Here is a 12,331-nt window from a genome sequence, read left to right as displayed (position 1 = left end):
CCCTCATGAGGTGCAGAAATGTGCCCCTGCTCCTGGGCTGGGGTGCTAGGTCCCTCAACGCTGGAGACCCTCTTTATAGAGCCACTGAACATCAGAGCAGGAGGGAGCAATGTTGGTCCTTGAAGCCCAGGAGGACTAGGCAGGTGCCGAGGAAGGGGGTAAAGGGCAAGTGAGCACGGACAGTAGTCCTGGGGCAGCAAGCGGTGAGGTGATGAGCTGGAATTACCAGTGTTCTGGGAGCAGAATAGCGATTAACTACACGATTAATGTAGTGTAATGTACATGCTTCTTGAGTGTGAGTTGAAGCAATCAGAGATGAAGCTCCAAATGCAGGTAGAGCCCGGACCAAGAAGAAAGCTTGGACTGCCGTCCCATGGGCAGTGGTGTACCCAAGAAGAGCCTTCAGCCAGAATCATGGCGTATGAAGACACAAAGAAAGATGGGGGTGGGGTGAGGTGGGAGATATGAAAGCTGGAACTTTCAAGTCTGGGGCTGAGCAGAGCTGAGAGCTGTCTTCACAGATGAAGGCTGCCATTGGGAGGAAGTTAGAACTTCCATGTGGCTTCGGAAGACAGAAGGAGCATCAGTGGTTCACATTTACAAAGGGGCAGATTTGGTTCCTCAACGTCCTAATGATGGAGTGGGTGGCTGCGGTGGGCACAGACATGTCACGCAGGGCTGCAGGGACCTCGGCCAGAAATATCTTGGGGAAGAGTTCTGCATTAGGTGAAAAGTTAAACCAGATGGCTCCCAAGTTTTCTCCCCAACCAAGATTCTAAGGTGTTGCAACTCCATAATTTTTAGGGCTTTCTGGGACCTTCTGAATCTGTCCTGCCTGACAAGGCTCCCAACCCTATTGACTCCAGACATGCTGTGGCCTCACACAGCCTGCAAGTGTGTGTGTGTGTGTGTGTGTGTGTGTGTGTGTGTGTGTGTGTGTGTGTGTGTGTGTGAGACAGACAGAGAGACAGAGATTTTCACCATGGAGATACAGGCAAAGGAAGTTGACTTGCCCCTTCTTTTTCAGATTTGACAACAGAGCTTTTCTCCCCTGTGGACCTTAACCAAATCATTGTCAATGGAAACCGATCCCTGCCCAGCCAGCAGCACTGGCTTTTCAAACACCTATTTTCACTGCAGCAGGCAAATCTGTGGTGTCTTTCTCGTAAGTATCCTTAGACCTCCTCCTCCTTCTTCTCCACCCTGTGGTCAGGCATCTCAGGCCTAGTTTAAAAACTCTTGAGACACAGATATGATCAAATTCAATAGCATAACTCAGGGGTCCCTTCAGTGTTCGTGTCATGGGTGATACAGAAGACAGGACATAACCCATATCTTCAAGAAGCTAATCGTGTAGTTAGTCTCTACTCTGCTCTCAGAACCTATCATCCATCCATCCACCCATCCATCCATCCACCCATCCATCCATCCATCCATCCATCCATCCTTTACCTAACAGGCACATGCTGTGTTGCACAGGTGCTGTGATCTAGGCCTTGTGTTTCACCTTGGGAATAAGAAAATCAAAATCAGCCATATGCCTCCCCATGAGGGAGCTCACGTGTACCAGTGGCAAAGTCTGACACGGGACTGGGAACAGGGGAGATTGTTCACAACGCCACCAAATTTTACATCCTGTGGCCTGTGGTCTGAGGTCCTGACTGCCTCTGAGATGGTCCTGGGCAGATCCAATGGAGTTTTACCCTCTCTGCTCCCATATTGCTGAGTTTCCAGCTGACCCCTCACCCTCTTGGACTTTGCCTTTTTTTGGAGCCACCTGGACTCCCTGTTTCGTGCATGGCCCTCTCCCCAGCCAGGAGAACCCTAGTGTTTTTCTTGGGCCTTCCAGACTGGACAGCCTTGACTGACCTGGGCCTCTTCCCTGCCTGGGAAGAGTCCCCACGGGGCATTTCTCCCAGAAGGTCCTGTAGAGGTAACCCTCCACTGCTGGCCTCCCTAGGACTAACACCCAACTGTTCTCTTGCCTGTAGGCTGTGTCCAGGAGCCCTCTTTCTGTCAGCTGGCAGAGGTAACAGACAGCGCACCCTTGTACTTCACCTGCACCCTCTACCCAGAGGCCCAGGTGTGTGATGATGTCATGGAGTCCAGTCCCAAAGGCTGCAGACTGATCCTGCCCCACAGGCCAAGTGCCCTCTTCCAGAAGAAAGGTGAGTGCTTGGTTGGATCAACCCAAACCACGTTTTTAGTGGGCTGCTGCCTCTGTGGCTTTACAAATATCCAGATCAGTTCTTCTTCCTTGAAAAATGGACTTCCCTGGCGGTCTAGCTGTTAAGACTCTGCGCTTCCACTGCAGGGGGTACGGGTTCGATCCCTGGTCGGGGAGGTAAGATCCCACAGGCTGTGTGGAGAGGCCAAAAAAAAAAAAATGTCTAAAAGTAAAGTTACCCAGTCTTCTTGTAGAGATGCAAAGGCATTTAGAAATGCATCAAATTGACTAGAGAGAATAATCTCACTCTGGAATCCCACTGCTCATAGAAATCATGTTTTTTGCACATAGCAGGTGGAATTCCAATTGACCATTTATTATAGAAAATCCCAACAATTGTGGCTTCAACAAGATAGAAGTTGATTTTACCCCTTTGAGAACATTAATGTTTATTAATGTTTAACATTAATACTATTTGGGTGGAGGGGGGTTCACCTTGCCCAGTCTTCATTTCTTCCATCATGCTGAGATCTTTCATTTACTGTTCTATCTTCCTTGCTGGAGGCCTTTCTCAGGTGTCTGGTGACCCTTGATTTTTCCACTTAAATGTAAGACAGGGGCCCAGAAGCTAACTGGGAAGCTCTGACTGTGTTGTGGGAGCTTGTTGACTTGGGCTTTCTTGGTAGGATAATCTAGTTGGGCCACCCTTTGGGGACTCCCTCACGTCCGTATGTCTAGGCCCTTCCTCCAGAGGAATCTTGTAATATCTGGCCTGGGGGTGTGAGCCTGGATGCTTGTGGTTTAGATGCCAAATAAGATTGGAAAATTAGGGGATCTCAATATTCACCATGTGGACTGACTGGAAAAAATCCCCCGGCTTCGGTGTGGTACCCCCTCCATTACAACTCAACCTGGCACCCCCGAGAGACCCCATCCTTCCATGGTAGGAAGGGGCAGTTGTTGGCTGTGGAAAAAAGAGGAGGGCCTCTGGAGACCTAACTGCTTCTGCAGAAGCTTTCCAGCCCATTCTGTTTTAGCTCACTTTCATCCCACTGCTGCTGATACTGAAACTTTTGGGGATTCCAGAAGGTGTGTGGGGTTGCTTCTCAGTTCTTCCCACAGAAAAGTCGAGAATTCAGCGTTCTTAGATTTATTAGGTCAACTTTTACTCCTCTGTGTTTTTCTAGCTTCCAAAATTTCTCTCTCTCTCCCCTCTCCTATCCTCTTTTGCCTTGGGGGTATATGCCTTTACTATGATTTTAGTGAGATTTGGGGTGGGAGTAGACTGTAAGTACATGGGTTTAATATGCCATCTTAATCGGAAGCTTTCAGTACGGTTTGTATACCTTTGTCCCCCTACAAAAGTATCTTTATGGCTGCAGCACATCTCTCCTTACATAATACGTCTTTCTTCCCTCTGTGTAGTTGTACTGCAAGATAAAGTGAAGAATTTTTACACTCGCCTGCCGTTCCAAAAGCTGACGGGGATTTCCATTAGAAACAAAGTGCCCATGTTTAACAAATCCATTTCCAATGGGTAAGCTGTTTCCATTCACTCCCGCCCCACTGCAATACTTAATAACGACCCTTCTGTTTTCATAAAGATGGTGATATAATATCAGTTAAAGGCACAAGCATAAAAGACTGAAAAACCCAAAGCAAAGGGTGAAAAAGTAATAAGGAGGTAACGATCTAAAAACCATGGCTAAGGTCAGTTACTAATAGTCAGCACAACATTTAGCCCTGAATATCTGGTCAGCTGACGCAAAAGGGAAACACTGACCCGTGTTTTATCAGTTAATACAAGTTATCAAGCATTGTAATAAAGTTGACCAGCCAAGTCTTCCTGTGCTGCACTCAGAATCCAGAGAGCAAGCAGAACTTTCAGCGGGACCATAGGCATATCACGGCTTTTAATTTATTTAATTTTTTATTTAAAAAATGTATTCTATTATTGATTTAATTAGTCAGCTGTAATTTAGTTGTTTTCATTAAAGGTGATGTTTCTCTCCACCAGTCTGTCGATCTCACCCACTTTTTACAAACTGCATTCCTGGGTCCTACCCTGGACCTACCGAATCAGCATTTACAGGGGGCTCAGGAATCTGAGTTTTAACTAAGCTCCCCCTGTTGAAGTTACAATTCGAGAGTCCTTGATCTATGAATTGTTGATCTGCGAAGTGTTGTTGGTTTATGAAACTACGCCATGCTGCTGGCATTTAAGATCTGCTTTTGAAAATGCAGATTAAAAGATGATACAGGATGGTCTGCCTTGAGCTCTGGCTGGGCACCACCCATGCCGACAGGAAGGGGGACGAGAAGGAGGGTGGGAAACGGAGATCAGTCTGACCCCGGTGCTGGGATGGGCGCTGCGGGAGCAGAGCTTGTGTGTCTGGACTCAGGAAAGGGTCGTCATAGAGGGCAGGCCCCCAGAAGGCAGTGGTAGCGATTCAGCCTGCCCCATAGGTCCTGCCCAGCACAAACCTTCAGGCCTGCTCTTTTCCCCTTCCTCCAGCTTCTTCGAATGTGAACGACTGTGTGACGTGGACCCGTGCTGCACGGGCTTTGGCTTTCTGAACGTTTCCCAGTTAAAAGGTAATAATGGTAACTCCCTCTGGTCTGCATACAACACTTTACAGTCTAGAAAACCCATTCACGTCTACAGTCTGATCTAATCCTCAGCATCTCCTCGTGTGGGTGGAGAAGAGTGCCTTTCATTCACAGATGGGAGGTGGGGGCTTGGAGAGGAGAGGTGGCTAATAAACACGGTAGCTGGGACATGGCTCCTGGCCCAGTGCCCAGTCAGCGTTACACGACTCTTCTCCCTGACCCAAGTAGCCTTCCTGCCATGGCTCACTCAGCTGTCTTCTGCTCAGCTTTCAAGACCTGGGTCAGGCAGCTTGGTAGTGTGAACTTTGGATCCATCTATATGATCTGCATTTAAATCTTGATTCTGGACAAGCGACTTAATCTCTCTGAGCCTTGGTTTTCTTATCTGTAAATAGGGATAGAAATGTTACCCTCCTCCTAGGGCTGAGTGAGGACCAAGGAGTACGATGCAAACACAGCCCCAGCATAGCCCTAGGCACACGACAGGTCTGTGCTGTCTCCATGATGTCCTCTCTGATCAGAAGCTCATTAAGGTAGCGGGTTTTTCATCAGTGACTAAGATCGTCACTGGAATAGTGTGCTGCACCTCAAAAGTCTGCTGAAGAATGAGTTTGCAGAATTTCTCTCATTCCGTTAGAATCTTCCATCATGATCATTTCCCTGGTCCTCAATATTTTTTGCTCCAGGAGGAGAGGTAACATGCCTAACTCTGAACAGCTTGGGAATTCAGACGTGCAGTGAGGAAAATGGAGGAGCCTGGCGCATTCTGGACTGTGGCTCTCCCGACACTGAGGTCCGCACTTATCCCTTCGGGTGGTACCAGAAGCCTGGTAAGTGATATTCTCCGAACAGCTACATGGACATCTTTAGTTGACTGCTTCTCAACTGTCTGTTAGGATGATGTCCTTGGCCCCGGGAGGAAATTAGTCAGGATTCACTGGGTGCAAGCAACAGAGACAGATTCTATTTAACGTAAGTAGAAAAGGAACATATTGGAAGTCTGCTTGTAGAGTCAAAGGAAAGATGTCCAACTAGGTCTCAGCTCCATGGATGTATTCAGCAGGAGTGAATGGACAACCTCTTCAGTGTGACACTGTCTTCCTCAGTCTGCCCCAGAGGGTTTTGGTGGTTGTGTTCAAGCTTTAAATTTAAGGGAGAGAGTCTGGCCCTGGCCTGGTCCTTGCCCTAGAAATGAGAGTAACAGGATGTCTGACCCGGAGGAACCTTAGAGGTCTGTAACTTTGATTTCACATTCTGCATATCACCCAACACAATGCTTTGCCCAAAGTAGGAAAGGAGAGGAGAACTGACATTCCTCATGTGCCCACTGTGTGTCTACATGTGTGCTGCGGCTTCTACACGGGTTATACAATATATTACTCAATGCCTCCATGGAGTAGACATTATTTCCTCCATTTTAAGATGAGGAGAGTATGGTGTAGACAGTGGAAGTTATTTGACCCAAACCACATAGCCATCAAGAAGCATAGTCAGGTCGCAAACCCAGCTCTCAAGACTCCAGACTTCACTCTTCCCCTTTACCTGCTGCCTCCTGGCAGATCTCCCATATGGCATGAGTGACTGTATGTGAAACTGTCTGGACACATTGCCTGAATGGTTTTCCCCCAGCTCAACTCAAACAACCATTTGACCAATAAACTGAAAAAATAAAACTAATAAACGAAACCAGCAGTAGCTTGACCTCTTGTTCCAGAGCTACGTCCAACCCGAGAGGCTTGGGATGGGGCTTTTTGGTGGAATCTGGTCCTTGACATTTGTTCATGAGCCTACGAACCCCCGAGACATTCTGTGGCTTCAAGGCAGAGTCTTTTGGGGTTGATTGTTACCAGGCTGAAAAGAATCTTCCTTGCTGATGTCTACTTTGAGCATCCTGTGACTTGATCTGAGTTCACTCTATTTATTCCTTTTATTTTATTTTAACATCTTGAATTGTTTTAAGAAAAACATCAGGAGTGTATGATGAAACATCCTCAGTGAGTTTCTATTTAGGGGGGAGGGGTGTGCCATATAGAGGACGGGGAGTGAACGCCTGCCTAGGATGGTGGCCCCACAGGAGCTCCAGTGCCGGCTCTGGGTATTTAGGGCCTTCAGAACTGAACTCTGAGCCCACAGTGCCTCCTTGCCCAGCTGTCCTCCCACAACTCTTCCCATCTCCTCACCCCACCCAAAGCTGGAAAATGTCATTTTTCATCTTTCTATTGCTCAGGGAAGAATTGGATAAAAAGAGGCTAAGAAATAATTCATTTGTTCAGAAATATGGGAATCATATCAGAGGGTTACAACATCTGGCAGGAGTTAGCAAGGAAAAGAACCCAAGGTGCTTATTGCCCCCACTTTTTCCATCTGTTCTGTTTCTTTTTATCTGACTGCACAGACCACTGACTTTTTCCAACGTATATTCTGTGGGGTCAGGCTGGGGACTCAGGAGTTCTGACCAGGAACTGCAGGGCAGGGAATTACAAATTCATTCGACAGACACTGACTGAATGTCAGCCATGCCCGGGGGCCTCTGGTTTTACAAATCCAGCCTCTAATCCCTGGGCTCTTACTGTGTGCCTGGCTGGATGCCAAGCACTTTATAAGTGTTATCTCACCTAATCCTCATAACCACTGTTAGCTGAGGTTCAGGGAGATTAAGTCACTTGCCCAAAGTCACACATAACAGGTAAATGACAGAATTTGGACCCAGAATTTTTGGACCTAGTCAGAAAGAACTGGGTCCAAATAACCAACCGTATAACCATATTATATGGCTCTACTCAGCCATATGACGTATTCACTGTGTTATATGGCTGAGTTGGAATAAGAAATGATTCCTGTCCTCCAGGCGCTCACAACTTAAGGAGGAGTTACAGCCTGTAGGTAAATAAGCCGTTCTAGCTCTGGATTGCTCACGTCGTAAATCTAGAAGTTTTCAAACTTTATCGAGTGTCCATACTGGGTCATGCACTGTGCTGGGCACTAGGAAGTGTGGGGTTAATAAGATGTAGTCATTTTTTTCTTAGGTGATCACATCCTAGTGAAGAAGATGCGGGCACGTATGATTAATTGTAGCATCATAGGCTCAGAACTAGAACAGTCATATGCATGAAGTGCTGTGGGAACATGGGAGCAAGGAATTAAGTCTGCTTCAGACTGGTGGAAATCCATTACTGAAAGCCTCCTGCACCCTCCTTTATGCTTCAGGGACCACCTCCTGCAGGCTCTGGCCCGCTGGCCTGGAGCTGCCCAAGCAGGCAGGTTTTCACCCTGCATGCCGCCTGCTTTCTGTGTTTGGGTGAGTGGGGAGAAAATTCGAAAAATGCCAAAATGGCGTCAGTCTCTCAGGACCCCTGGGTGAGAAACACCTCGGGATGCACATGGCTTACGGCCATTCTGGTGTGAGTGGCTCTGAATTTTCCATTTCAGAAGAGGGCCAGCTGCAGGGGTTCTGGTGGCCTGGTGTGACCCATGACTCTCCATCGGAGCAGAACTAGGTCCTCACTGGTCAGTCTTTTTCCCTTAAGTCGTCTTCACCACCATTGCGGGTGGTGGGCTTTCCCGTAAGTCGTCTTCACCACCATTGCGGGTGGTGGGCTTTCCCTTAAGTCGTCTTCACCACCCATTGCGGGTGGTGGGCTTTCCCGTAAGTCGTCTTCACCACCATTGCGGGTGGTGGGCTTTCCCTTAAGTCGTCTTCACCACCCATTGCGGGTGGTGGGCTTTCCCTTAAGTCGTCTTCACCACCATTGCGGGTGGTGGGCTAAGTCTTAAGACGTGATGGATTATCTCCTCCTGAGACCCAGGCAGAGAGAAGGAGCCTTACTCGGGGAAACTGGTTCGATAAATTAGACCATTTTCTCCGCTGGGTCACATTGACCTAGTGCAAAGCCACCTTCTGATTTGTGATATATTTTGAGCCAAAACACACTCATCTTCTGGATTCTGAACCTTAGATGGTGGTGTATTCTGTTTTCTGTAGTAGACAAAACTTCCCTAGTGTAACGGTTGGAAAGTCCCAACAGGCAAGCTGACATCGTGGTTACTTTCCCCACATCCTTATCTTTGTATTATTATTTTTTTAATTGAGTGGTTAGATTTTTTTTTTTTACATCTTTATTAGAATATAATTGCTTTACAATGGTGTGTTAGTTTCTGCTTTATAACAAAGTGAATCAGTTATACATCACACATAATAGTAGGAAGTAGGGCCCCTGCAGGGCCAGGGAAGCCTGCACAGAGGGGGACATGAGCCTTGAAGGATGACCTCTCTGTCAGCACAGGAGACACGGATTTTTTACAAAGGAATTCTTGCAAAGAATTTCCGTTAATAGGCTTTGCCCTCACTTCAAATCCATGGTTTGGTCATTTAGTGTACTGGCATCTCTGTTGAGTGATGAGCACAGACCCCTGATTTGACTGCAGGCTGAGAGCCAGACACAAAGAAGGTAACACAGGTCCTGTTTCTGAAGAATGACACTGAGGAAGGGGAAAGGAAGGGCTATTTGTTGAGCTCCTACTATGTGTCAAACACCATGGAAGCATCAGGGGTAGAAGGTCCTCCCCAAAAGTGTTTAGCCTGGCTGGGGAGGCAGAAGTGAGAGACATGAACGTCTCTCAAGCACTTACTAATGTCAGAAACAACTCTCCAGCACTCTCCCTGCATTCACTTACAACGCCTGTGGGGCTGGTACTCTCCTATCCCCTCACCGGGAGGTAATTATTCCCTCTGTATCAGAGAACTACTCAGCCCTGTGGCTTGTGTTACAGTGGGGGGGACCCACGGGGGCTTCTGAAGCACAGAAGGGGAGCAAGAAATTTTGTTCTATAAGGGGTTATGCAAAAGCCACTCTGGGGGAAAATCTGGGTGTAGATAAAGGAAAGCTGGGTGAAGGGCGCCGTGGCCGCTGCGTAGGGATAGTGGGTGGTCCTGCCCTGCAGCCCCCGGGGCCGCAGAGACCTGCACACGGGCAACGTAACCCTGGTACTGGGCTGTGTTCTCAAAACAGAAGTGGAAGTTGAGTCTCCTAGGATCCAGGAGACAGGCACAAACCTAGAGCAGGGAGCACCCAGAGGGGCCCCCAGAGACCCTGCAGCCCTGTGCTTTCTGACTGCTCTCCACTGAGAACAGAAATTTGCATGGGTCTGAGCACCAAGCTGAGAGGCTCAGGCCAAGCAATTATGATGCAAATGAGGCTGTTGGCGCCACTTTCCAACAGCAGGACCCAACGAGGAAGCATCTTAGCAACCAAGGTGGGAGTACGGGGTAAGAAGGCTGCTCTGCAGTCCAGCTGCCCCAGAGCTCAGGGCTGCCTGGAGGGGGCGGCCTCTGGGGCGCTGGTACCTGCTGCTCTCGGAGAACTGGGCTGCCATTCGCTCCGCAGCTGTGCGTGACTTGCAAGTGGGGCAGGATCTTTGGTTTGTTTACAAAGTCACATGCAGCATCTAAAAAAAACAACCGAAGCCTCACACTTCCTTTGTTCTTCTGTTAAGCAAATGTACTTGGACCCTGTAGCTATTCTAGATATGGGAAATGGAAAGGAAATGACCAGCTCTTCTAATTATGCCTCTCTGCAGCCCATGTAGAAACCACCACACGTAGGAGAATTCACTGTGCAGTCCGCTCTTCACATCATCACTCACATCCCCTCAAGAGTGTCTGCCATTTACTTAGCACGGAGTGGGCTCCAGGGCTAGGCTAGTGTTTTGCAGACAACATCTGATTTGGTCCCCGAAGAATGTGATGAGGTTGGGTCTATCCTTACCCGCATTCTCTGCTTGCTGGCAAATGTGTTACAACTGGGGAGGGTGGCGGGGGCCCTGATTTGTTGTTTTGTAGCGGTTGCCACTTTCCGTGGTGTAAATACTCCAGCCACGGCCCATTTCAAGCCACCAGCTTGATGTCACTGAAAGCAGAGCTGGGAAGAAGCAGAAGGGTTACCATCCATCTGTTTAACAAGCATGAATTAGCTGAGCAACTTGCTCAAGGTTGCACGGTATGATCCTCTGTAGGGGCGTCCCCAGGGACGGAGTCCCTCGCAGGGGCTGAGGCTCAGTGCCCCGCAGCCCAGGGAAGCTGAGAACTTTCAGGGCTCAGCTATTCCTGTACAGTGAAGAAGGTCCCACCCAAAGGGCCGACAGCCCCCCGTCAGGAAACACTGATGGAGGATGAGGAAGGGTAAGTAGAGCAGCAGCAGCCCCAGAACTGGGTGATGAATGCCTGGCTGAGAGGCGCGCATAGTAATTCTCCCTGCGGATGTGCGGCAGCTCGCCTCACTGTTCTCACAGCATTAGACGTATACGGTTTCCAGTGTTTCATTAGTGCTGTATGAATGTTTCTTTTGCAAACCGAGCTTGCTTTGAATTTCCAGATAAATTTCCAGAAGCAGAATTACTGGGTCCAAGGGTGTGGGCATCGGAATGCCCTCGATGTAGGTTCATCAGATTGTTTTCTGAAGATTGCACTGACTCTCAGGGTCTTTGCTCTGAAAAAGCAAAGATGGACATTTAAATAAACAAGCTGGGTCCCTGGGCGCTGTAGAGCATGGTGGGTGGTTCTGAGTCATTCTGAGTTTTGTGGGAGGAGCTCACAGAATGTTGGGTGACAGGAGCCTTAGCTCAGCAACCCTCAGAGTGAATCCCTGGACCAGCAGGGTCAGCCTCACCTGGGAACTTGTTAGAAACACCAGATCTCAGGCCCCAGCCCCCACCTGCTGAACCAGACAGTCTGGGGATGGGGCCAACGTGGTGTGTGTCATCAAGCCCTCCAGGGGATTCCAATGTCTGCCGAAGGCTGGGAACCAGGGCCATAGAATGATGACCAGGAGCAGGTGCTTCTAGGCAGATGGAGTCAAGCAGGAGAGACACACGACAGCTGGGGGCTCGAGAACTCAGGGAGGCTGGGTCGTGGCATGTCTGACCAAAGTGAGGAAGGCGGCGGAGGGGACGGGATGGGAGGGAACCCAAACCGGGACTTCGGGGACCAGAATAGAGCATGACTCTGACTCGAGGCTTTTCATGGAGGCAGACAAGGCCAAGAGTCAAGGACAAGGGTGTGTCACTGTGAAAGGGCGATATTAAGAGTGAATAGTGGGGCTTCCCTGGTGGCGCAGTGGTTGAGAGTCCGCCTGCCGATGCAGGGGACGCGCGTTCGTGCCCCGGTCTGGGAAGATCCGACATGCCGTGGAGTGGCTGGGCCCATGAGCCATGGCCACTGAGCCTGTGCATCCGGAGCCTGTGCTCTGCAGCGGGAGAGGCCGCGGCAGTGAGAGGCCCGCGTACCGCAAAAAAAAAAAAAAAAAAAAAAGAGTGAATAGTGGCCGGCATTTATTGAGTGCTTACTGTATGCCCAAAGGTTTACATACAACAGCTCATCCAAGCCTCACAACCCTGAGAGAGGTACTGTCATTACCCCCATTTTACAGACAAGGAAACTGAGGACAGGGAGGTGAAGCAACTTGCTCAAGGTCACACAATCTCACCCTGGGTTGCTGACCCTTGACTGTGGGCCCCACCCATGACCCTTGACCCCTGACCATGCTACACCATAGCTCA

General features: G+C 49.0%; 1 protein-coding gene across 1 annotated transcript in view; it reads left to right on the top strand.

The window, feature by feature from the left end:
* Nucleotides 1-12,331, top strand: part of TG (thyroglobulin) — a 242,487-nt gene that overhangs the window by 91,789 nt on the left and 138,367 nt on the right. The window contains exons 30-34 of the mRNA XM_067711217.1: nt 1,028-1,165; nt 1,992-2,168; nt 3,593-3,704; nt 4,683-4,762; nt 5,464-5,607. Coding sequence (XP_067567318.1) covers nt 1,028-1,165; nt 1,992-2,168; nt 3,593-3,704; nt 4,683-4,762; nt 5,464-5,607 — 651 coding nt within the window. The remainder of the gene's footprint in view (nt 1-1,027; nt 1,166-1,991; nt 2,169-3,592; nt 3,705-4,682; nt 4,763-5,463; nt 5,608-12,331) is intronic.

Source organism: Pseudorca crassidens, chromosome 17, assembly GCF_039906515.1.
Source record: "Pseudorca crassidens isolate mPseCra1 chromosome 17, mPseCra1.hap1, whole genome shotgun sequence".
Lineage (NCBI taxonomy): Eukaryota > Metazoa > Chordata > Mammalia > Artiodactyla > Delphinidae > Pseudorca > Pseudorca crassidens.
The sequence above is the reverse complement of the archived record's forward strand: the minus strand, read 5'-3'. Positions and strand labels throughout refer to the sequence as shown.